Raw genomic sequence first — 26,464 nt, forward strand, 5'->3', positions numbered from 1 at the left:
TCAGTTCAGTACATGTTGTATGCCATGTCATGTTGCCATGCTCAGTTCAGTTTTCAAACAGCATGATTTAAAACCATAATCGCATCGTTGCATGTTTTTGTGAGGTAGATGGTTTCTTACTAAGCCTTTTAGCTTACAGATGCTACTTTTCTTATACTGCAGATACCGGTAAAAGAAAAGTGGACTAGCGGAGGCTGGAGGGCGATGCTATGATGATGTGTGTGTGCAAGGGGTCTGGAATAAAGATCCTTGGGATCTATACGCTTTTATTTCAGTTTTAGTACTTAACATGTCTAGTTTGATGACCTAGTCTTGTTACTAGTTGTTATAGATTAGTAAACTATGTCTTGTTTAGTTTATCATGTTAGAACGTTAGTATTTACATGCTAGAGTGTTTTTCATGTATCTAGAGCTTGTGTATGTGATTTTTGGCACGAATCAGTGCTGGAAATCAGAAATTCTGATTTCATTTCAGACTATCAGAACCTGGATCGGTCAGCAGACCGATCCAGTGCCATTACTTCTCCTGGATCGGTCAGCCGACCGATCCAGATGGATACAGTAGCCTACTGTATCTCCCTGGATCGGTCAGCCGACCGACCCAGCATCGAACAGAAGGCATCCCAGCGTCTCCAGGTGCCTGGATCGGTCTGCAGACCGATCCAGACACACCTGGATCGGTCATGCTGACCGATCCAGCCTCTGCTGGATCGGTCCGCAGACCGATCCAGCAGGGCACAGAATCAGGGCAAGTTTGATCGATTCGTGGATCGAACAGCAGCTAGCTGGGAAGTTAGCTTTGAGTTCTAGCTCAGATGGGAGGTCAAGTATCCTCCTTAGCACATATACCCCAACCGGAAAGGTCTTGAACCCTTCCTTATAACAGCATGGGTGTACCAGTTGTCAGTTTAATAGAGTCAGTTAGTGAAATTTTGTTTTACCCAGTTTTCGCACAGTACAGCACAGTAGCTTCAGTAGTTAATGTAGCGTTCCGGCTCATAGCTTAGTACCCAGGAGTTGGGTCGTTACATCACCGGTTAGCCCTATGGGTATTTGTTTAATAGTAGAACTGACCAGGTTTATATAATTCCATACCCATCTCTGTTATGTATAAGTAGGATAACATTGTAAATCTGATCAGACGGTCGGGTGCACTTTACCTACAAGTTATTATACTCCCAACTAGACAAAAGGGCGACCGACCATAAAACACTTTGGCTCAGAATATTGACCAAACCTTTTAGAACATAGTATTTCTCCAGCGGCTCGTTATACACCCGGTCGGACAAAATACCAGTCGAGCCTAAGGCGCTTAGCTTTATATGGCGAACCGGGTGGATTTATAGCACACACAAGTTATTATATTATTTCTCAAACAAACTCTCAACATGTCCAGGGCATCAAAGTATTTCTCAAGCGGATTCCTAGCATAACTAGGCATTATATTATTCTCTGAACGAATATCTCAAAATTACACAGAATATAACCGAGTGGCTTAATACTGAGACAGATACAAAGGCGACCAGCCTTACTGGCCGACCAAGATACATGCGGCATAATACACAACAGAGCAGATTATACAGAATATAACCGAGTAGCTCAATAGAGACGGTCGACTTAGGACCGACCGAGATGTATTCAACAGACAAATCATAACAACCTGTCAAAATAACAACTAAGTGTCAGAGAATATTTTTCTGGAAGCCTCTTTGGAGACCATCATGTTTCCCATCAGCAAACCATTTATGATAACATATTCTCTCATCAACTACAGCAGTAACAAAAGTTATAAACAACAAAAGAAGTATACATATGGGTAAAAAAAATTCCTCAGATAATTATGGTGCGTTGCCTAACAAACTCTAACACACGTTACCACCTCGCGATTGCGAAGGTTTTGAGAGGTGGTATATAAGGGGGAGTCCTCTCCATGGTGAAGGTATGTTCTTTGAACATCTGCAACTTTACTCACGCGTGCACATTCTTACTGTTTTTTGTTCATTCGTTCAGACTAGTATTGACTTGAGCGTCAAAGGGCCTTTGCTAGGGACTCCCCCTAGTTTCGGGGCATTGGCGTCTTGTTGGCTCATCTCAGTGCACGCAGAAGCAAAAGGAAGCTTTCTCGTGGAGTAAAAAGGTCTTCTACCAGTCAACTACCGATCCACCATACCCAGCGCATCATCTTACAGTTTTAGACAAGATCAAATTTGACACTGTCTATGGGAACTTTTGCCTGAATTTGAGAATCAGAGATAGAAGAAGCTGGAAGACTTACTATCATTATCTTAACGCAAGAAGACCTGGATATGTTGGGTTTTTCGGGTCGCAAAAATCGCTTTTTGCGTTGTGGAAACTCCGAAACCGCTCACCGGATCCGTGCGAAGAAATAAAATTTATGTAAAACTTCGAGTACGAGTTTCTAGCCTAGATCTAAACTAGATCTACAAAGGAGAAGAGCTTTTCCCTTGATGCGATGCCCTTCGCTAATCCCGCTCGTCCAAGGTTCGCCGGATCTCGAGAGTATCAAAGTAGATACTCCTCTATGTGTATCCACACAAGCAAGAGGTGGAGAAACCAAACAAAAGGTGTGCTAATACCTTTGAAAGGTTCGGCCAAGGTGGAGGAGCGGGAGAGAAGAGAGAGCTTGAGGAAGAAGATGAGAGTTACACAAAAAAATGAAACTCACCAAAAAAAATCATAAGTGGCCGGCCACATGAATGAGGTTAATAACCTCCATGGAATACCAAGAGTCACAACTCTTGGTAACTCCCATGAGGTGGCATCCCACTTAAGCAACCATGATGATGTGGAGCATCATCATTGGTCCACTCTTTGCCAACTCACCAATGAGGTGGCAAATGGTCAAGTCAAACTTGACTCTTCATCTTCCTCTCAAGTCAAGTCAAACTTGACCACTTTTCTCCCATGGTTGATCAAATCTAACCATTGGTTCAAGTCAATTTTAATTTAATGAATCTCTATTCATTGAATTAAATTGACTCAATGAGTCTAAGTCCAAATTAGACTCATCTAACACATGAACCAAATTGAGTCCAACTTAATTAGCCTAATTTGGATTACTCTTAATTCAATTTGGTTCATCACATGGACCTAATCCTTTAGGTTCATCAAATGAACCTAATATCCATTTAATTGCCCTTTGTGTGTGACTCTATAGGTTCTTATAACATTGGCAATGCTCCTAAACCCATTTAGAAGCATAAGTAATGAGCGGTATCTAGCAACACATCATTACTACCCAAGTTATAAGAATGTTGAGATCAAACATCACCTTGTGACTACTAATTGTGACTCTTCACAATATATGACAAGTGTCCTTCTATCCTAGACATCTAGATTGATCAATATGAGACATAGACCGTGCCATCCTCTAATCAATCTAAATCTTGAATCCCAAGTAGACTCACTCAATCAAATGAGCTCAACATCTCATATTGACTCATTTGGGCATGACCATGCACTTAGTGGTCTCACTCTATCAAGAATATCGATGTCTCTCCCGTCATATAGGAGGGATAGATCTCATCTACATCACTCACATCCCTCTGCATAATTTGTTACATACCCAATAATCGCCTTTATAGTCCACCCAGTTACGAGTGACGTTTGACGAAGCCAAAAGTATGTAACTCCTTATGTAGGGAACCATGGTGACTTCAGGTCCAAGAACTAATAGTTATACTAATAGCCACATGAGAAAGTATATGACACTCATATAACGATCCATGATACTTTCTCATGGCGGGTCATTCAGTATACATTCTCCAATGCATACTCATGTGTCAACTTGATATCTCCATATCCATGACTTGTGAGATCAAGTCATCGAGTTGACCTACATGCTAGTCTCGTCGCATTAACATTGTCCCTGAATGCTAATACTTGATTAGGAATGATTAAGAGTAGTGTTCCCTATATCATCTCACTATCGATTCAACTAACCGATTGATATAGGTAAGAACCTTCTACTTAAGGACGCTATTATACTTAGTTATTTGGCACCAATACAAGTAAGCATAATAACCAAATGTCTTTATATATATAAGAATATGATACAACAAGTCCACACAATAATCATCAAATGATTGACTCTAGGGCTCTAACTAACAATCTCCCACTAGCACTAGTACCAATCAGTATAAGCTTTAAGGCCCAATGACCTAGTGTGACCATCATGCTTTCTTTGTGCCAAAACCTTTGTCAAGGGATCTGCGATGTTAGCCTCAGTGGGTACTCTGCAAATCTTTACATCTCCTCTATCGATGATCTCTCGAATGAGATGGAAGCGCCGTAGTATATGTTTGGTCCGCTGGTGTGAGTGAGGTTCCTTGGCCTGTGCTATTGCTCTATTATTGTCACAATAGAGCTCTATGGGATCAGCTATGCTAGGAACCATCCCAAACTCAGTAATGAACTTGCGGATCTAAACTGCCTCCTATGCTGCTTCTGATGCAGCAATATACTCAGCTTCTGTTGTAGAGTCAGCTACTGTGTCCTGCTTCGAACTCTTACAGCTCATAGCACCACCATTTATGCAAAACACGAACCCTAACTGCGATCGATAATCATCTTTATCAGTTTGGAAGCTAGCTAGCATCACTGTAACCCTTTACAGCTAGCTCGTCATCGCCTCCATATATTAAGAAATATTCTTTAATCCTTCTCAAGTACTTAGAATATTCTTGACCGCTATCCAGTGACTTTCACCTAGATCTGACTGGTATCTGCTCGTCATGCTCAAAGCATACGAGACATCAGGATGAGTACATAGCATGGCGTACATGATAGATCCTATGGCTAAAGCATAAGGGATCTGATCCATACGGTCTCTCTCCTCTCTAGAAGAGGGACTTTGAGTCTTCGAAAGACTCATACCATGTGATATCGGCAGAAATCCATTCTTGGAGTTCTGCATGGCAAACCGAAGTAATACCTTGTCAATGTATGTACTCTGACTTAGGCCAAGTAATCTTTTAGATCTATCTCTATAGATCTGTATGTCTAGAATGCGGGATGTTTCACCTAAGTCCTTCATTAAGAAACAAGTCTCTAGCCAAGTCTTGACAGACTGTAGCAAAGGGATGTCTTTCCCAATGAGTAGTATGTCATCCACATACAATATAAGGAAGACAACTGTGCTCCCAACAACCTACTTGTAGACATAAGGTTCATCTTCATTCTTGATGAAACCAAACTGTTTGATTGCATCATCGAATCGAAGATTCCAGCTCCGAGAAGCTTGCTTTAGTCCATAAATGGACCTATGCAGCTTGCATACTCTGCTAGTATGTTGTGGATCTACAAAACCCTCAGGTTATGTCATGTACACATCCTCGAGCAGGTTTCCATTCAGAAACGCGGTTTTGGCATCCATCTGCCAGATCTCATAATCGTGGTACGCTGCAACAACAAGCATGATCCGAATGGATTTAAACATCCACTACAAGAAATTATAGATTTAACCACACCTAATAGACAACAGTTTTTTGAGAAACTGTTGTCTTTTTGTCATTTAACAACGGTTTTATGGAAAACTGTTGTTGTTGGTCGTGTTTTTTTAAAAAAGAAAACAATGTTTAAAAAATCGTTGTCTTTGACATACATAAGACAACGATTTTTTAAAATTGTTGTCTATGAGATATCTTTACTTGGCATACGACAACAATTTTAATCAACCGTTGTCTATTAGTGTTGCTTACATTTTAATGTGCATATTTTAATTTGGTGTCTAAAACTATGTTGTCTTTAAAAATTATTTTATAAAAAAATACTCAAACATAGTTATTTGCCTATTTTCATTGATGAAGTGAAATTTATATCCCTTAATGTTTATCTCTAAGATAAAATTTGTGGTCTATGTTAAGATGGATGGATTTATTCAAATAGTAAGGATAAAATTACAATTTTGTACAAACTATATGTTGCAACAACTATTCTTCATTAATTTCATTTTCTTTTCCCCGACGGCAAAACCCGCGCCAACCCTAATCGCGATCTTCTCCCCGACGACGACCGCCATGTTCTCTCCTTCCAGTCCACGCCGGTCACAAGTTCGCGATCGCCATGGCTCATTTTGTCCCGAGGTGCGTTTTTCTTCTCTCTCTGCAGAGCTCAAATACCAGGTTAATCTTCTCCTCCAAGCTTCCTTTGTTGTGTATGGACTTTTATTTTGAATTTTTAAGCACATTTCTTGGTTTTAAAGTTGCTTTTTCGTTGTTTTGTGGATTTTGGTTCTAGGTAAACTGTAATTAGGGATCAGCTGAAATCCAACTTTTCCACTTGAATTTACCTAATTGTTGGATTATTCAATTCTAATGGGGAAATGTACGCTAAATTGTCTTATTAATCGAAACGAGAAGCATGTAATCAACGGGAAACCATGGAAATCCATGAACACTAGTAGTTGAACTCGTGATAAATGGTTCCCTTTTTCACTGGAATGTAGTACATTAAGTTGTTCTAGAAATATCATCATTAGACATTTTAATGATTCTGTACTCGCAAGATAGTATATGGGACTGTGTGTTGGATCATCAAGCTTAAAATGTGGAACTGATTGTGCTTGTTTTTTACTGCTTCCGTGCCTGTTGGGACTGTGAGTTTGCTTTTGTTTGTGTTTGTCGGTTTGACGATAATTTCTACCACAGTAGCAAGTGACTTAGTCTTTTGTTATATCCCCTTTCTTGTTTGAGCCCAATTTTCTGTGTTGGAATGCCCCTTCTTGCTGAGATTTTAGCTAGAAGATTAAGATTCGTAAATTTGTGGTTGTAGATTGTCTTGATGAGTAAAATTCTCACATTTTACACTTGTCACTTGTTTAGAAGTGAAAGTGCACTAATTATTGATATTTCTGGCAACGTAGGTTTTGTTAGTGCAGATTGTGGAGGCAATGAATCATATACAAATGAGCTTGGACTGGAGTGGACACCAGATAGTCAATTTGTATATGGCGAAACAGCTAGAATATCAGCTCCAAATGAGAACCGGAAACAATACATGACAGTGCGCTACTTTCCTGCAGATAATCGAAAATACTGTTACACATTCAATGTTACAGTCAGGACACGCTACCTTGTGCGAACAAGCTTCTTGTATGGGAATTTTGACAAGAGTAATGTCTATCCGAAATTTGACATCTCAATTGGAGCAAGTCACTGGACAACCATTGTCATCTATGATGCAAATACCATTGTGACACACGAGGCTGTTATCCTTGCTACTGCTCCAACAATTAGCATATGTGTATCTAATGCTACAATTGGAGAACCATTTATTTCCACCATCGAACTTCGACAGTTTAATGGATCATTGTACCACACGGATTTTGAGACTCAGTTCTTCTTGAGTCTATCTACGAGAATAAATTTCGGTGCTGAGACTAATGAATCTGCCAGGTATTTTTTCCAAGAAATTATTTATGATAATCTAAAGTTGGGCAGATTTATAAATATAATTTTGGTGTTGATGGAGAACTATATCTTGAATTATCACTAATGTTTATGTGGCATTATTTTTTTACTGGTACTGATTCATGTAAGGAGCTACTTTGTGAATTTTTACACAAATTTTATGCACTCTCAAACATTAAGCATAATTGAATCTTCGGATTTCCATAAAGTCATATTGAATCCCCTCAAATCCCAAAAGAGGTCTAGGAATACACCAAGAATATTATGTGAGGAAATACAAATAGTAGCTGGAGAAAAGGAAGGACTCAATAAGGTGTGCCTGTTAGTTCTTAGTGGCAGAGCACAAACTAACCAGATTAAAATTAAGTGTAATTATCACTTATTTACTAAGGACATTGCAGTTCACTGTACCTCCATTCTGGTACAAATACCAAGTGTGATAGTGGTGTATACTTTCTAGTATTGAATAATTGTTGAGGTCTACATGGTAACTTTGTTGTTCTTGCAGGTATCCTGATGATCCATATGATCGAATATGGGAATCTGATTCTTTGAAGAGGGCGAACTACCTTGTTGATGTTGCTGCTGGAACTCAAAGAATATCAACCACTGTGCCTATAGATGTTAATAGTGATGAAAGACCTCCATCCAAGGTGATGCAGACTGCAGTAGTGGGTCAAAATGGAGGCTTAAATTATCGTCTTAACCTGAATGGGTTTCCGGGGAATGGTTGGGCGTTTTGTTATTTTGTAGAAATTGAAGATTTGAAACCAAATGAAATCAGGAAATTCAGGTTGGTGCTTCCGGGGAACAAGGAACTTACACATCTCATTGTAAATGTCGAAGAAAATGCCCAATGGAAGTATCGGCTATATGAACCGGGATCATATAATATAAGTCTCCCTTTTGTCTTGTCTTTTGCTTTTAAGAAAACAAATGATTCATCCAAGGGACCTATCTTAAATGCTTTTGAGATATACAAGTATATGGAGATAAATTATGGATCCCTAGACGGTAAGTAAAGAAATATCTTGTTAATTTGGTAATCTAGAGCAACACTGTTTTCTTTTAGAGTGTATCCTTCATACCTCTTTTCTCTTCAGCACTGACCATGGAAAGCTTTGTATCACATTACCCAAAAGAAGTTTGGGCACAAGAAGGTGGAGATCCATGCTTACCAGCTCCATGGTCGCAACCACAAATTGTTTCAATGTACTGAATGCTTCTCTAACTCTCATTGGTCTTTGTCATGTTTGCTTTGCTTTCCCATGCATGATTTCCAGTTTCTCTAGCTGACCTATGAATTGTTGCTAATGTACAAATTTTAGCTATCTTCTCGCCACGTGAACTAATGAATAGATTCATATAATGAACAGTAGACTATTAGGGAGAAATTTGACGGGGAATATACCTGCAGAGCTTGCTAGTTTAACTGGCCTAGTCGAATTGTAAGTTAGAATCTACTTCTGTTCCAAGTCAATTTATTTCATTTGGCACAACTGTTGATGGATTTAATGATTCCTTGTCACTGTGTCAAATTCAAATATTTCAGATGGCTTGATGGAAACGTGCTTAGTGGCCATATACCTGCTCTCGGTGCATGCTTAAGTCTCAGAAACATGTAATATATAAATATTGCTGGTTTATATATCAAACACTTAATCATTCGCTAGACTTTTTTAATTGTTTTTTTGCAGTCACCTTGAGAACAATAAGTTAACTGGTGATCTATCATTTTTGGATGGCCTATCAAATTTACAAGAACTGTATGTCCTTTCTTGCCATTATATTGTCATTTAACGAACATCAATGTTTGCCCAAATTTGTTCTCTTTTAACGTTTGGCTTTGTCTAGCACCAACTCCAGCATGAAGAAACTATTGAGCTTGCAGGTACGTGCAGAACAATATGCTGTCCGGAACAGTACCTGGTCATCTTCTTGGCAAAAATATAGTTTTCACGTGGGTATTTCTTATTAGATTGTGTTGAATATCTCTTTAAGTCCTACTTTCCAATGAAATTACAATTATCAAACTTGGGTATGCTATTTTGAGGCGTATCCCCAAGTGCAATAACATAAGAACAGAATTTAGACTGGCCTAATCATGATTGTTCTTGGTGATCAACAAAACAAGCTATCTAGTCTTTCACATTGTGTTTCACTTCATATACTTACTTATTGCTATTAAGAGGACTGTTGGAACAATTTATAGGTTGTCATTGGTTGAATTCACCTTTGAGTATATTATGGTTTATTTTTCTAAGCATTTTCTACGGAATAGATGAAGGATTACATTTTGAACAATTGAAAGAGATATGGTATTTATTTCATAGTATTAACTCTGCAACATGAATCAAGTTTGTTTATCCAACTTATACTGTAGTGCATTTGCCCACCCATAATATGAATCAAGTTTGTTTATCATAGAAGGTCTCACCTATAGTTTTATCATATGTAAAAGATATGCATACAACAAAAAATTTTCCAACCGTAACACGTGTATCCTGTTCGACATGGAATTGAAAATTAGTGGTTCTTTTTTGGATTCCATTAAAAAGATAAGCTTTCTAGTACATGGACTTTTAAGCTATCAAACACAATCCATCCATGTTGGCCACGTTAAGTCAATCAAAATTTGACCACTTTGAGTTATAAGCTCACCAAGTTTCACAGTTAAATCCTTTCACACTTGATACGCATATTGGTGTAATAAGCAAACTTAACTCTTTGTATAAACATGTCAAAGGTCCAGTAGCTCTTGACATATTACAACCTCTAATGTTGGTGATAAAAATATATACTGGAGACTAGCTAGACTTGTTGTTGTTGAATTATATTAAAATCATGTGATTTTTATTTTCACAGGAAGTAAAAGGGTGTTATATACTTAGCCAATTTTGGTACTTTAATCATAGGAATTGCACAAGTAGAGAAGATTTGATCCAACAAAATAATTGTTGGGTTCTTCGGGCCGCGAAAACCGCTTTTTCGCGTCGCGAAAACCCCGAGTCACCCAAAGGAGAAGAAGAGTGAATGAATCAAAATAAGAGGAAATTCAAAAAACCCCTTAGCCATCAAGTGGCCAGCCACTCTAGGAGGTGTAACCCCCACATTAATTCCAATTAATGTGGAGACCATTAAGAGTTGTAACCCCCATGAGGTGGCACTCTAGGATGATATGGATCAACACTATTGGTCCACATCTTGCCACCTCACTAAATGACATGGCAACAAGTGTAACCTCCTCATTTAATGTGGGTCGGCCACATTAAATGCTATGGAGGCTTGTAACCTCCATGAGGTGACACACATTGATGATGTGGAGCAATCCTATTGGTCCACATCTTGCCAACTCACTAGTGATGTGGCAAAAAGTCAAGTCAAACATGACTTTTTCTCTTCCTCTCAAATCAAGTCAAACTTAATCAAATCTCTCTCATGGTTGATCTAATCCAACCATATGATTCAAGCCAACTTAATATAATGAATCTAATTCATTAAATTAAGTTGATTTAATGAGTCATAATGTAAATTAGACTCATTGAATACATGAATCAACTTGAGTCCAACTCAATTAGCCCAATTTGGATTACTCTTAATCCAATATGATTCATCAAATGAATCTAATCCTCTTGGTTCATCATATGAACCAAATCTTTATCTAATTGTCCTTAGTGTGTGACCCTATAGGTTCTTGTAACGTTGGCAATGCCCTAAACCCATTTAGGAGCATAAGCAATGAGCGGTATCTAGCAACACATCATTACTACCCAAGTTACAAGAATGTTGAGATCCGACATCACCTTGTGACTACCAATTGTGACTCCTCACAAAATATGTCAAATGTCCTTCTATCCTTGACATCTAGATTGATCAATGTGAGGCATAGATCGTGTCATCCTCTAATCAATCTAAATCTTGAACTCCAAGTAGACTCACTCGATCAAATGAGCTCAACATCTCATGTTGACTCATTTGGGCATGGCCATGCACTTCGTGGTCTAACTCTATCAAGAATATTGATGTCGCTCCCGTCATATGGGAGGGATAGATCCCATCTACATCACTCACATCCCTCTGTATAATTTATTACATACCCAGTAATCGCCTTTATAGTCCACCCTGTTACGGGTGACGTTTGACGAAACCAAAGTACATAACTCCTTATGTAGGGATCCATGGTGACTTCAGGTCTAAGGACTAATAGTCATACTAATAGCCACATGAGAAAGTATATGACACTCATATAACGATCCATGATACTTTCTCATGGCGGGTCATTCAGTATACATTCTCTAATGCATACCCATGTGTCAGCTTGATATCTCTATATCCATGACTTGTGAGATCAAGTCATCGAGCTGACCTATATGCTAGTCTTATTGCATTAACATTGTCCCTGAATGTTAATACTCGACTAGGAATGATTTAGAGTAGTGTTCCCTATATCATCTCACTATCGATTCAACCAATCGATTGATATAGGTAAGAACCTTTCTACTCTAGGACGTTACTATACTTATTTTATCTGGCACTAATACAAATAAGCATAATAACCAAAAACCAAATGCCTTAATATATATACATGAATATGATATACATGAGTCCATACAATCATCAAATGATTGGCTCTAGGGCTCTAACTAACAATCTCCCACTAGCACTAGTGCCAATCAGTATAGGCTCTAAGGCCTAATGACCTAGTGTGACCATCATGCTTCCTCTGTGCCAAAGCCTTGGTCAAGGGATCTGCGATGTTAGCCTCTGTAGGTACTCTGCAAATCTTCACATCTCCTCTATCGATAATCTCTCGAATGAGATGGAAGCGCCGTAGTATGTGCTTGGTCCGCTGGTGTGAGCGAGGTTCCTTCGCCTGTGCTATAGCTCCATTGTTGTCACACTAGAGCTCAACTGGGTCAGCGATGCTAGGAACCACCCCAAGTTCAGTGATGAACTTGCGGATCCAATTTGCCTCCTTTGCTGCCTCTGATGTAGCAATATACTCGGCTTCTGTTGTAGAATCAGATACTGTATCCTGCTTCGAACTCTTCCAGCTCACAGCACCACCATTTAAGCAAAACACGAACCCTGATCGGTCTGGAAGCTGGCATCACTGTAACCCTTTACAGTTAGCTCATCATTGCCTCCATATATCAAGAAATATTCTTTAGTCCTTCTTAAGTACTTAAGAATATTCTTGACCGCTATCCAGTGACTTTCACCTGGATCTGACTGGTCATGCTCAAAGCATACGAGACGTCAGGTCGAGTACATAGCATGGCGTACATGATCGATCCTATGGCTGAGGTATAAGGGATCTGATCCATGCGGTCTCTCTCCTCTCTAGAAGAAGGACCTTGAGTCTTCGAAAGACTCACGCCATGTTACATCGGCAGAAATCCCTTCTTGGAGTTCTGCATGGCAAACCGAAGGAGTACCTTGTCAATGTATGTACTCTGACTTAGGCCAAGTAATCTCTTAGATCTATCTCTATAGATCTGTATCCTTAGAATGCGGGATGCCTCGCCTAAGTCTTTCATTGAGAAGCAACTCCCTAGTCAGGTCTTGACAGACTGAAGCATAGGGATGTCCTTCCCAATGAGTAGTATGTCATCCACATACAATATGATGAAGACAACTACATCCCCTTCAACCTTCTTGTAGACATAAGGTTCATCTTTGTTCTTGATGAAACCAAACTGTTTGATCGCATCATCGAATCGAAGATTCCAGCTCCGAGAATGGCCTCTAGCCATTTCTCGGAATCTGGTCTCATCACATCTTCCTGATAGGTGGTAGGCTCATCCTCTATGAGTACAACGTCATCATGGTCAGACAAGAGAAATGAATATCTCTCAGGCTGACGACGTACCCTATCAGACCTACAAAGAGGTATGTCTACTTGAACCGGTTGTTGTTCCTCAACTCTTTGTGGAACAACATCATCCACAACACTTTGTGGTTCCAGTTCAATTTCCATCGAGGCATCAGTGCTATTGTTCGCATCTTGAACTTCTTCAAGATCGAACGCGCTCCCACTAGTCTTTCTAGAAAAAAAGTCCCTTTCTAGAAAGACCCCAGTCTTTGCCACAACTACCTTGTGCTGACTGGGAATGTAGAAGTAATATCCCTTAGTTTCCTTGGGATATCCAATGAAATAGCACTTATCGGATTTGGGTCCTAATTTGTCTGAGACTTGACGTCGTACGTAAGCCTCACAGCCCCAAATCCTCATGAAAGACACCTGGGCATCTCTCCCAGTCCATATCCTATATGGTGTCTTTATCGGCCTTGGATAGAACTCGGTTGAGAATGAAAGCTGCCGTGTCTAGAGCATAGCCCCAAAGGTATGTCGGAAGATCTGTGTGACTCATCATAGACTGTACCATATCTAATAAGGTATGATTCCTCCTTTCGGACACACCATTCCACTGTGGTGTTCCAGGAGGAGTGAGTTGGGATAGAATCCCACACTCAGCTAAATAGTCACAAAAATCATGGCTTAAGTATTCATCACCTCGATCTGATCGAAGTATTTTAATACTCTTGCCAAGCTGGTTCTGTACTTCATTCTTAAATTCTTTGAACTTTTCAAAGGATTTGGACTTATGTGTCATCAAGTACACATAACCGTATCTACTGAAGTCATCAGTAAACGTGATAAAGTACCTATAACCACTTCTAGCAGCGACATTGAAAGGGCCACATACATCACTATGTATGAGTCCTAACAGATCAGTCGCTCTCTCGCTGTGCCCACTAAAGGGAGTCTTGGTCATCTTGCCTCGTAGGCATGACTCGCATATCTCATATGATTCTAAATCAAATGAGTCCAGCAAACCATCCTTATGGAGCTGGGATAAGCGCTTGTCATTTATATGACCTAAGCGACAGTGCCAGAGATAGGTGTGGTTCATATCGTTCGATTTGAACCTCTTGGTACTAACGTTATAGATAGGGCTCTCTAGATCTAGAATATAGAGTTCGTTTATCAGAGGTGCACTACAATAGAACATATCTTTTAAATAAACAGAACAACATTTGTCTTTTATTATAAAAGAGTATCCTTTCTTGTCTAAACAAGAAACTGAAACTATGTTCTTAGTAAGAGCAGGCACATAACAACAATCATCTAAATCTAGTACAAGCCCAGAGGGCAGAGATAGCTGATAAGTTCCTATAGCAACAGCAGCAACCCGTGCTCCATTGCCTACTCGTAGGTCCACCTCGCCCTTTGCCAATGCTCTGCTATTTCTCAGCGCCTGCACATCAGTACAAATGTGAGAAGCACATCCAGTATCTAATACCCATGATGTAGAAATAGATAGATTGACTTCTATAACATATATACCTGAAGTGGAAGTCTCACTTCGCTTCTTCTTAAGATCCTCCAAGTATACCTTGCAGTTCCTCTTCCAGTCTGACCGCAGTGGAAGCAGGTAGCATCCTTGGCGACCCCTCCTTTAGGCTTCAGTGCCTTGCCTTTGCCCTTGGTTTGGGACTTTCCCTTACCTTTGGGCTTGCCCTTGCCCTTGTGCTTCTGGACCATCAGAATGGGCTTAACCTTCTTAAGGTTAATCTCAGCAGTTCGTAACATACTAAGTAGCTCGGGCAGTGGCTTGTCAATCTCGTTCATGTTATAGTTGAGAACGAATTGACTATAGCTATCCGGCAAGGACTGCAAGATCAAGTCAGTGGCCAGCTCTTGGCCAAGTGGGAACCCCAGTCTTTGTAGGTTCTCTATGTACCCAATCATCTTGAGTACATAAGGACCTACAGGAGCCCCGTCTGACATCTTTGCACTGAAACAGTGCCTTAGAGATCTCAAATCTCTCATACCTCGCTTGTCCTTGATATAGTTGGCAAAGATGCTCAACCATATCGTAAGCGCCCATCAACTCGTGTTGCTTCTGAAGCTCAGAGTTCATGGTCGCGAGCATTAGACAGGACACATCTAATGCGTCATCTTGATGCTTCTTGTAAGCATCCCGGTCAGCTCGCGTGGCAGTGGCAGGAGGAGCCTCCGGAATGGGCTGCTCCAGAACGTACAGTTTACGTTCCTGAGTGAGAACTATTCTCAAGTTCCTGTACCAGTCCAGGAAATTCGCTCCGTTGAGCTTGTCCTTCTCAAGGACAGATCGCAGGGAGAAGGAATTCGTGTTCGACGTCATGGTTATCTACAACATAAAATTTGCAGAAATAAATATCATATTCTTTTAAAATCATTTAATTAGGCCTTTAACTAAATGATGCTCCCACTGAATACTATAATTCTTGTGGGACAAGATCCACATCATACTAACCCTTGAGTTAGCTTTGGCTAATACGCCCAAGGCTTAGTATGATCGGTAGGTAACGATTACCAATTACATCTCTATGCAACTCTTGTTTATAGAATCAATATCCGCATTTATATTAAAACTCGAGTTAGCTTTGGCTAATACGCCCGAGAGTTAATATAAACGTGATTTTGTCCTACCTTTCCAAATATTGGAAGAATGCCTATAGTTGACTCGATCCAACCGAGTAACTAGGAATACTCAATCTAATTGAGTTTGTATTCACCCATGCGTTGATAGGTGGGACCAAGATTGTCCCTCCATACCCTACCAAGATAATATGTATTGCTCTGCTTTGGCAGATTCAACAATACATGTGATCGAGGTAGTGATAGGTATCACGGCACGGTTAGGCATTTAGAGTTGGTTCGATCTAGATCTAATCTAATCGAGAAGGATGCATCTTGTGCATGACTTAGATCTAATCTAATTGCAAGGGTGCATCATGTGCACGACTTAGATCTAATCTAATCGTTAAGGCACTAATTAATTAATTAATTATTAAACATGCATCAGATACATAACAATTAATTAATTAATCTATTTGTGATTTAGTCATGGCCCTACTACGATCTTCTCAAGCAAATGAGAAGATCGAATGGTCAACCTAGGGTCAACAGCTTCTCCAAGCTCCTCCCTTTGACCACCTTGTGTTGCTCGTGCCCGCCTCGGAACTCCGTCTCATGTGGACCCTCCACCGCTCCAATTTGTACATTACAATTTGAAACTCGAGTTACATTCGAGTCTAAATCTAATTTACAACCAGAATAATAGAAAGGCACGACACGCAAGGCCGTGGGAAAAAAATAAAAATACAGCACACACAATCATATGACGGCACGTAGGCCGTATTATGAATTACAACACAAATCCAATCTTATTGGGTATTTTGGGCCATGACTATCACAAATTAATATATAATTCAAAATTATATATTTTTCATAATTTTTCTGTAATTTTAAAAATAATTTTTACAATTTTTATGAGTAAAATTTCCCGGCGGTCCCGTTTAGCGGTTTCGGGCGCAATCGCGGAACGGATCCCCTTGCGGGGCCCAGGGGCAGCGCCCCTACCCGCGATCTAACCATCGCGAGGGTTCCTTTGCGATCCAACAGTGCCTAAACCCGCTGTCCCAAAACGATTTGGGTCGAGACATTGCCGTTTCGGAAAAATCTTCCCGGTGGGTTCGTTTTTACCGATTTCGGGTGCAATCGCGAAGCAAATTCCCTTGCGGGGTTAGGGGCAATGCCCCTACCCACGATCTAACCATCGTGAGTTGCTCCTTTGCAATCTAATGGCACCCGACCCCGCTATCCCAAACGGATTTGGGGCAAAACGAAGCCGTTTAAAAGAAAACTTTTCGATAGCCGAAGCCTACAAGTGCCGAAACACTTGTGCTTCGCTTCTACGGAAAAATTACTCATAAAAACTCTAAAACCTCAATTTTTATAGAAAATCGCAGAAGATATATTTTTCATAAAAATACAAATGAACTCGTACAAGTCTTTGCACGAGGCTCTGATACCACTGTTAGGTTCTTCGGGCCGCGAAAACCGCTTTTTCGCGTCGCGGAAACCCCGAGTCACCCAAAGGAGAAGAAGAGTGAATGAATCAAAATAAGAGGAAATTCAAAAAACCCCTTAGCCATCAAGTGACCGACCACTCTAAGAGGTGTAACCCTCACATTAATTCCAATTAATGTGGAGACCATTAAGAGTTGTAACCCCCATGAGGTGGCACTCTAGGATGATGTGGATCAACACTATTGGTCCACATCTTGCCACCTCACTAAATGACATGGAAACAAGTGTAACCTCCTCATTTAATGTGGGACGGCCACATTAAATGCTATGGAGGCTTGTAACCTCCATGAGGTGAAACACATTGATGATGTGGAGCAATCCTATTGGTCCACATCTTGCCAACTCACTAGTGATGTGGCAAAAAGTCAAGTCAAACATGACTTTTTCTCTTCCTCTCAAATCAAGTCAAACTTGATCAAATCTCTCTCATGGTTGATCTAATCCAACCATATGATTCAAGTCAACTTAATATAATGAATCTAATTCATTAAATTAAGTTGATTTAATGAGTCATAATCTAAATTAGACTCATTGAATACATGAATCAACTTGAGTCCAACTCAATTAGCCCAATTTGGATTACTCTTAATCCAATATGATTCATCAAATGAATCTAATCCTCTTGGTTCATCATATGAACCAAATCTCCATCTAATTGTCCTTAGTGTGTGACCCTATAGGTTCTTGTAACGTTGGCAATGCCCTAAACCCATTTAGGAGCATAAGTAATGAGCGGTATCTAGCAACACATCATTACTACCCAAGTTACAAGAATGTCGAGATCCGACATCACCTTGTGACTACCAATTGTGACTCCTCACAAAATATGTCAAATGTCCTTCTATCCTTGACATCTAGATTGATCAATGTGAGGCATAGACCGTGTCATCCTCTAATCAATCTAAATCTTGAACTCCAAGTAGACTCACTCGATCAAATGAGCTCAACATCTCATGTTGACTCATTTGGGCATGGCCATGCACTTCGTGGTCTAACTCTATCAAGAATATTGATGTCGCTCCCGTCATATGGGAGGGATAGATCCCATCTACATCACTCACATCCCTCTGCATAATTTGTTACATACCCAGTAATCGCCTTTATAGTCCACCCTATTACGGGTGACGTTTGACGAAACCAAAGTACATAACTCCTTATGTAGGGATCCATGGTGACTTCAGGTCTAAGGACTAATAGTCATACTAATAGCCACATGAGAAAGTATATGACACTCATATAACGATCCATGATACTTTCTCATGGCGGGTCATTCAGTATACATTCTCTAATGCATACCCATGTGTCAGCTTGATATCTCTATATCCATGACTTGTGAGATCAAGTCATCGAGCTGACCTACATGCTAGTCTTATTGCATTAACATTGTCCCTGAATGTTAATACTCGACTAGGAATGATTTAGAGTAGTGTTCCCTATATCATCTCACTATCGATTCAACCAATCGATTGATATAGGTAAGAACCTTTCTACTCTAAGACGTTACTATACTTATTTTATCTGGCACTAATACAAATAAGCATAATAACCAAAAACCAAATGCCTTAATATATATACATGAATATGATATACATGAGTCCATACAATCATCAAATGATTGACTCTAGGGCTCTAACTAACAACAATATACTTTGGCATATATATGTGTGATATATTGTTATGGGTACTATTTAGTTTTGTAAACTTTGGTGATGTTTGGATGTTGGTGTTTGATACTTTAATGATGTTTGGATTGTAGGTTCTTGATCAATGATATTTTGTAGATAACTTGAACTGAAAGTGAGTTATGCAGTAATTTTAGTTTGTGCCTAGAAAGAAGTATTGTTATCATATTCAATTGTGTACAACGTCTTTGTCATCATCATCTTTATGCCATTTACTCCTGGGAAATGACTTAACTTGCAATCATATGCTATTTACCTCAGGGAAAAGATAATGACCCCGTACCCAGAAAGGAGAAGAAAAGAGAAGCTAGGAGGGAGGAGAAACCAGAAAAGGCTGCAGTTATTGATATGGTGTTTAGAAGATGCACAGGCTGTTTAGAAGATGCATAGGTAGAGAAGACTTGATCCAACAAAAAAAGATATTTTGGACTTTATACATATGTGTGATATATTGTTATGGGTACTATTTTGTTTTGTAAACTTTTGTGATGTTTGAATGTTGATGTTTGATACTTTAATGATGTTTGGATGATGATGTTTGGTACTTTAATGAAATTTGCATTGTAAATATTGATTATGTTTGGATTGTAGGTTTTTTATCAATGAAATTTGCACTGGATGATTTGCACTGGATGAAATTTGCACTGGATGATGATGTTTTTTATAAACCGTTGAGTAGGAAAATATTAATAAGTTTTTTATTTATTGTCAACATGTTGTATATTGTACCCAAAGACATCAGTTTAAATATGTCAAACTGTTGTCAATGGCGTTAAAAGACAACAGTGAAAAATCATTGTCAAACTGATGTTAATTAACATTGTTCGCTAAAAAGACAACGGTTTTAAACCGTTGTCAAACCGATGTCATTGGCAAAAACGACAACGATTTTTAGCCATTGTCGTAGACAATTCAAAACTGTTGTTGAAGAGCCTAGGCATACGCTCAAAGACAACGGTGAACAACTGTTGTCGTTGAATGAAAAGATAACGATTTTTCACCGTTATAAAACTATTGTCATTTCCTTCAAAGACAACAGTTTTTACTGTTGTCTTTGGGCATCCCTTTTAACAACACAGCCTTTAACAACAGTCAGAAAGGGGCTACGACAACGGTGAAAAACCGTTGTTGTTAGGCTTTTTTCTTATAGTGATCACTACTGGAGAAAAGGTTTCATCATAGTCAATACCATAAATTTGCTTGAAACTTTTAGCTACCAAGCGACCCTTATAAATAAGTCCATCCATGTCAGTCTTTCTCTTAAAGACCCACTTACACCCAATGGGTTTGACCTCTTCAGGTGGATCAACCAAAATCCATACTTGGTTAGTGTACATGGATTCCATCTCGGATCTCATAGCCTCTAGCCATTTCTCGAAATCTGGTCTCATCACAGCTTCCTGATAGGAGGTAGGCTCATCCTCAATGAGCATAACGTCATCATGGTCAGACAAGAGAAATGAATAGCTCTTAGGCTGACGACATACCCTATCAGACCTGCGAAGAGGTAGGTCTACTTGAACTGGTTGTTGTTCCTCAACTCCTTGTGGAATAACATCATCCACAACACTTTGTGGTTCCAGTTCAACTTCCATCGAGGCTTCAGTGTTATGGTTCACATCTTGAACTTCTTCAAGATCGAACGTACTCCCACTAGTCTTTCTAGAAACAAAATCTCTTTCTAGAAATACCCCAGTCTTAGCCACAACTATCTTGTGTTGACTAGGAATGTAGAAGTAATATCCTTTCGTTTCCTTGGGATATCCAATAAAATAGCACTTATCATATTCGGGTCCCAATTTGTCCGAGACTTGACGTTGAACGTAAGCCTCACAACCCAAAATCCTCATAAAAGACACCTAGGCATCTCTCCCAGTCCATATCCTATATGGTGTCTTTATTACAGCCTTAGATGGAACTCGATTGAGAATGAAGACTGCTGTGTCTAGAGCATAGCCCCAAAGATACATAAGAAGATCTGTGTGACTCATCATAGACTGTACCATATCTAATAAGGTATGATTCCTCTTTTCGGATACACCATTTCACTGTGGTGTTCCAGGAGGAGTGAGTTGGGATAAGATCTCACACTCAACTAGATAGTCACGAAACTCATGGCTAAGGTATTCTCCACCTCGATCTGATCGAAGTATCTTAATACTCTTGTCAAACTGATTTTGTACTTCATTCTTAAATTCTTTGAACTTTTCAAAGGATTCTGATTTATGTGTCATCATATACACATAACCATATCTACTGAAGTCATCAGTAAATGTAATGAAGTACCTATAACCACCTCTAGCAGCGACATTGAAAGGGCCACATACATCACTATGTATAAGTCCTAACAAGTCAGTCGCTCTCTCGCTGTGTCCATTAAAGGGAGTCTTGGTCATCTTGCCGAGTAGGCATGACTCGCATGTCTCATAAGATTCAAAATCAAATGAGTCCAGCAAACCATCTTTATGGAGCTGGAATAAGCGTTTGTCATTTATATGACCTAAGCGACAGTGCCAGATATAGGTTTGGTTCATGTCTTTTGACTTGAACCTTTTGGTACTTATGTTATAGATAGGGTTCTCAAGGTCTAGAATATAGAGTCCGTTCATCAGAGGTGCACTACAATAGAACATATCATTTAAATAAACTAAACAACATTTATTCTTTATTATAAATGAAAAACCTTTCTTGTCCAAACAAGAAACTGAAATTATGTTCTTAGTTAAAGCAGACACATAACAACATTCATCTAATTCTAATACAAGCCCAGAAGGCAGAGATAGATGATAAGTTCCTACAGCAACAGCAGCAACCTGTGCTCCATTGCCTACTCGTAGGTCCACCTTGCCCTTTGTCAATGCCCTGCTATTTCTCAACGCTTGCACATTAGTACAAATGTGAGAAGCACATCCGGTATCTAATACCTATGATGAAGAAATAGATAGATTGACTTCTATAACATATATACCTGAAGTGGAAGTCTCACTTCTCTTCTTCTTAAGATCTTCCAGGTACACCTTGCAGTTCCTCTTCCAGTGCCCGATCTGACCGCAGTGGAAGCAGGTAGCATCCTTGGCAATCCCTCATTTGGGTTTCAGTGCCTTGCCTTTGCCCTTGGCTTGGGACTTTCCCTTACCTTTGGGCTTGCCCTTGCCCTTATGCTTTTGTACCATCAGAATAGAATTGGGCTTAACCTTTTTAAGGTTGAGTTCAGCAGTTCTTAACATGCTAAGTAGCTCGGGCAGTGGCTTGTCAATTTCGTTCATGTTATAATTTAGAATGAATTGACTATAGCTATCTGGCAAGGATTGCAAGATCAGGTCAGTGGCCAGCTCTTGGCCAAGCGGGAATCCCAACCTCTGTAGATTTTCTATGTACCCAATCATTTTGAGTACATAGGGGCCTACGGGAGTCCCTTCTTGCATCTTGCACTGAAACAGTGCCTTAGAGATCTCGAATCTCTCGTGCCTCGCTTGTCCTTGATATAGTTGACGAAGATGTTCAACCATATCATAAGCACCCATCAACTCATGTTGCTTCTGAAGCTCAGAGTTCATGGTCGTGAGCATTAGACATGACACATCTAATGCGTCATCTTGATGCTTCTTGTAAGCATCATGATCAGCTCGCGTGGCAGTAGCAGGAGGTGCCTCAGGAATGGGCTGCTCTAGGACGTACAATTTTCGTTCCTGTGTACGAACTATTCTTAGGTTCTTGTACCAGTCCAGGAAGTTAGCTCTATTGAGCTTGTCCTTATCGAGGACAGAACGCAGGGAGAAGGAGTTCGTGTTTGACGACATGGTAATCTACAATAGAAAAATGCAGAAAAATAAATATCATATTCCAATTAATCATCTAATTAGACCCTTAATTAAATGATGCTCCCACTGAATTCTATAATTCATGTGGGACAAGATCCACATCATACTATGCCCTGAGTTAGCTTTGGCTAAATCGCCCAAGACTTAGTATGATCGGTAGGTAACTAATTACCAATTACATCTCTATGCAACTCTTGTTTATAGGATCAAGATCCGCATTTATATTAAAACTCAAGTTAGCTTTGGCTAATACGCCCAAGAGTTAATATAAACGTGATTTTGTCCCATCTTCCAACTATTGTATAAATGCCTATAGTTAAACTTGATTTAACAAGTTGTACTCAATCTAATTGAGTTTTTACTCACCCATGCGTTGATAGGCGGGACCAAGATTGTCCCTCCGTACCCTACCAAGATAATATGTGTTGCTCTTCTTTGACAGATTCAACAACAACATGTGATCGAGGCAATGATAGGTATCACGACATGGTAGGCATTTTTGAGTTGACGCGATTGAGATCTAATCTAATCGATGATGCGTATCATATACTCGATTTATATCTAATCTAATAGTGGAGGTGCATCATGTGCGCAACTTAGATCTAATCTAATCGTTAAGGCACTAATTAATTACTAATCTAGCATGCATCACATATACACACACAAGCAATTAATTAATTTTGTAATTAGTCATGACCCTACTACGATCTTCTCAAGCCAATGAGAAGATCGGATGGTCAACCTAAGATCAATAGCTTCTCAAGCTCATTCCTTTGACCACCTTGTGTTGCTCGCACTCTCCTCGTAACTCTGTCTTGAGTAAACCTTCCACCGCCTCATTTTGTACATTACAAAAAGTGAAACTCGAGTTATATTCGAGTCTAAACTATTTACAACAGGAATAAATAAATAGAAAGGCACGACGCGCAGGTCGCATATCAAATATACAATACGTACAATTACATGACGGCACGCATGCTGTATTATGAATTACAACATAATTTTCAATCAAATTGGGGTATTTTGGGTCATGACCATCACAAAATAATATATAATTCTAAATTATGTAATTTCCATAAATTTCTGTAATTTTTATCTAATATTTTTATGATTTTATGAGTAAAAATTCCCGGCGGTTCGGTTTAGCGATTTTTGGGTGCAATCGCGGAATGAAGGCCTTTGCGGGGTTAGGGGCAGCACCCCTACCCGCGATATAACCATCGCGAGTGTTCCTAAGTGATCCTACAGCGCCTTAGCCCGCTGTCCCAAAACGATTTGGGGCGAAACCTTACCGTTTCGGAAAAATTTTCTCGGTAGTCGAAGCCTACAAGTGTCTAAACTCTTGTGCTTTGCTTCTACGAGAAAAATACCCATAAAATCTATAAAAATAGTAAATTTATAGAATATTATAGAACTGATATTTTTCATAAAAATACAAACAAAAACCCGTACGCGCTTCGCACGTGACTCTAATACCACTGTTGGGTTTTTCGGGCCGCAAAAATCGCTTTTTGCGTTGCGGAAACCCCGAAACCCCGCCACCAGATCCGTGCGAAGAAATAAAATTTACGTAAAACTTCGAGTACGAGTTTCTAGCCTAGATCTAAACTAGATCTACAAAGGAGAAGAGCTTTACCCTTGATGCGATGCCCTTCGCTAATCCCGCTCGTCCAAGGTTCGCCGGATCTCGAGAGTATCAAAGTAGATATTCCTCTATGTGTATCCACACAAGCAAGAGATGGACAAACCAAACAAAAGGTGTGCTAGCACCTTTGAAAGGTTCGGCCAAGGTGGAGGAGAGGGAGAGAAGAGAGAGCTTGAGGAAGAAGATGAGAGTTACACAAAAAAAAATGAAACTCACCAAAAAAAATCATAAGTGGCCGGCCACATGAATGAGGTTAATAACCTCCATGGAATACCAAGAGTCACAACTCTTGGTAACTCTTATGAGGTGGCATCTCACTTAAGCAACTATGATGATGTGGAGCATCATCATTGGTCCACTCTTTGCCAACTCACCAATGAGGTGGCAAATGGTCAAGTCAAACTTGACTCTTCATCTTCCTCTCAAGTCAAGTCAAACTTGACCACTTTTCTCCCATGGTTGATCAAATCTAACCATTGGTTCAAGTCAATTTTAATTTAATGAATCTCTATTCATTGAATTAAATTGACTCAATGAGTCTAAGTCCAAATTAGACTCATCTAACACATGAACCAAATTGAGTCCAACTCAATTAGCCTAATTTAGATTACTCTTAATACAATTTGGTTCATCACATGGACCTAATCCTTTAGGTTCATCAAATGAACCTAATCTCCATCAATTGGCCTTTGTGTGTGACACTATAGGTTCTTATAACATTGGCAATACTCCTAAACCCATTTAGAAACATAAGTAATGAGCAGTATCTAACAACACATCATTACTACCCAAGTTATAAGAATGTTGAGATCCAACATCACCTTGTGACTACTAATTGTGACTCTTCACAATATATGACAAGTGTCCTTCTATCCTAGACATCTAGATTAATCAATGTGAGACATAGACCGTTTCATCCTCTAATCAATCTAAATCTTGAATCCCAAGTAGACTCACTCAATCAAATGAGCTCAACATCTCATATTGATTCATTTGGGCATGACCATGCACTTAGTGGTCTCACTCTATCAAGAATATCGATGTCTCTCCCGTCATATAGGAGGGATAGATCTCATCTACATCACTCACATCCCTCCGCATAATTTGTTACATACCCAATAATCGCCTTTATAATCCACCCAGTTACGGGTGACGTTTGACGAAGCCAAAGTATGTAACTCATTATATAGGGAACCATGGTGACTTTAGGTCCAAGAACTAATAGTCATACTAATAGCCACATGAGAAAGTATATGACACTCATATAACAATTCATGATACTTTCTCATGGCGGGTCATTCAGTATACATTCTCCAATGCATACTCATGTGTCAACTTGATATCTCCATATCAATGACTTGTGAGATCAAGTCATCGAGTTGACCTACATGCTAGTCTCGTCGCATTAACATTATCCCTGAATGCTAATACTTGACTAGGAATGATTAAGAGTAGTGTTCCCTATATCATCTCACTATCGATTCAACTAACTGATTGATATAGGTAAGAACCTTCTACTCAAGGACACTATTATACTTAGTTATTTGACACCAATACAAGTAAGCATAATAACCAAATGCCTTTATATATATAAGAATATGATACAACGAGTCCATACAACAATCATTAAATGATTGACTCTAGGGCTCTAACTAACAGGATATGCTCATCAATACCTAAGCATAAAAATTATTATAACAACAACAACAATAAGTGGCTACCAATGGTACCCTACCGCCACCCAATCCTGTGGCATCAACAACAATCCACCAGAGAGAGAGAGGAGCTCGGGAGGAAGGCCCGACTCATTTGCCGCGAGCATCTCACTCACCGGCTCTATACCATCGAGCACTTTTTCGCATGCCGCTCAAGCACTAGGGCTAGGAAGGATTGCACTAAGAATTCTCAAGAGAAGCGCCTGGCCGAGAAGGGTGTAAGGGAAAAGCTCCAGTAAGGTGGAGTTC

At 39.6% G+C, this 26,464-nt stretch overlaps 1 protein-coding gene across 1 annotated transcript; it reads left to right on the forward strand.

Annotated features, from left to right (window-relative positions):
* Window positions 1-5,885: 5,885 nt before the first annotated feature.
* Window positions 5,886-9,605, forward strand: LOC122050538 (probable LRR receptor-like serine/threonine-protein kinase At1g67720). The gene is made up of 9 exons (XM_042611432.1): window positions 5,886-5,906; window positions 6,056-6,143; window positions 6,884-7,415; window positions 7,939-8,444; window positions 8,534-8,642; window positions 8,807-8,878; window positions 8,983-9,051; window positions 9,128-9,196; window positions 9,322-9,605. The coding sequence occupies exons 1-9, from the start codon at window positions 5,886-5,888 to the stop codon at window positions 9,416-9,418; spliced, it is 1,563 nt and encodes a 520-aa protein (XP_042467366.1). The 3' UTR covers window positions 9,419-9,605.
* Window positions 9,606-26,464: the final 16,859 nt, after the last annotated feature.

The sequence above is a fragment of the Zingiber officinale genome, chromosome 3A, assembly GCF_018446385.1.
Source record: "Zingiber officinale cultivar Zhangliang chromosome 3A, Zo_v1.1, whole genome shotgun sequence".
NCBI classification, from domain to species: Eukaryota; Viridiplantae; Streptophyta; class Magnoliopsida; order Zingiberales; family Zingiberaceae; genus Zingiber; species Zingiber officinale.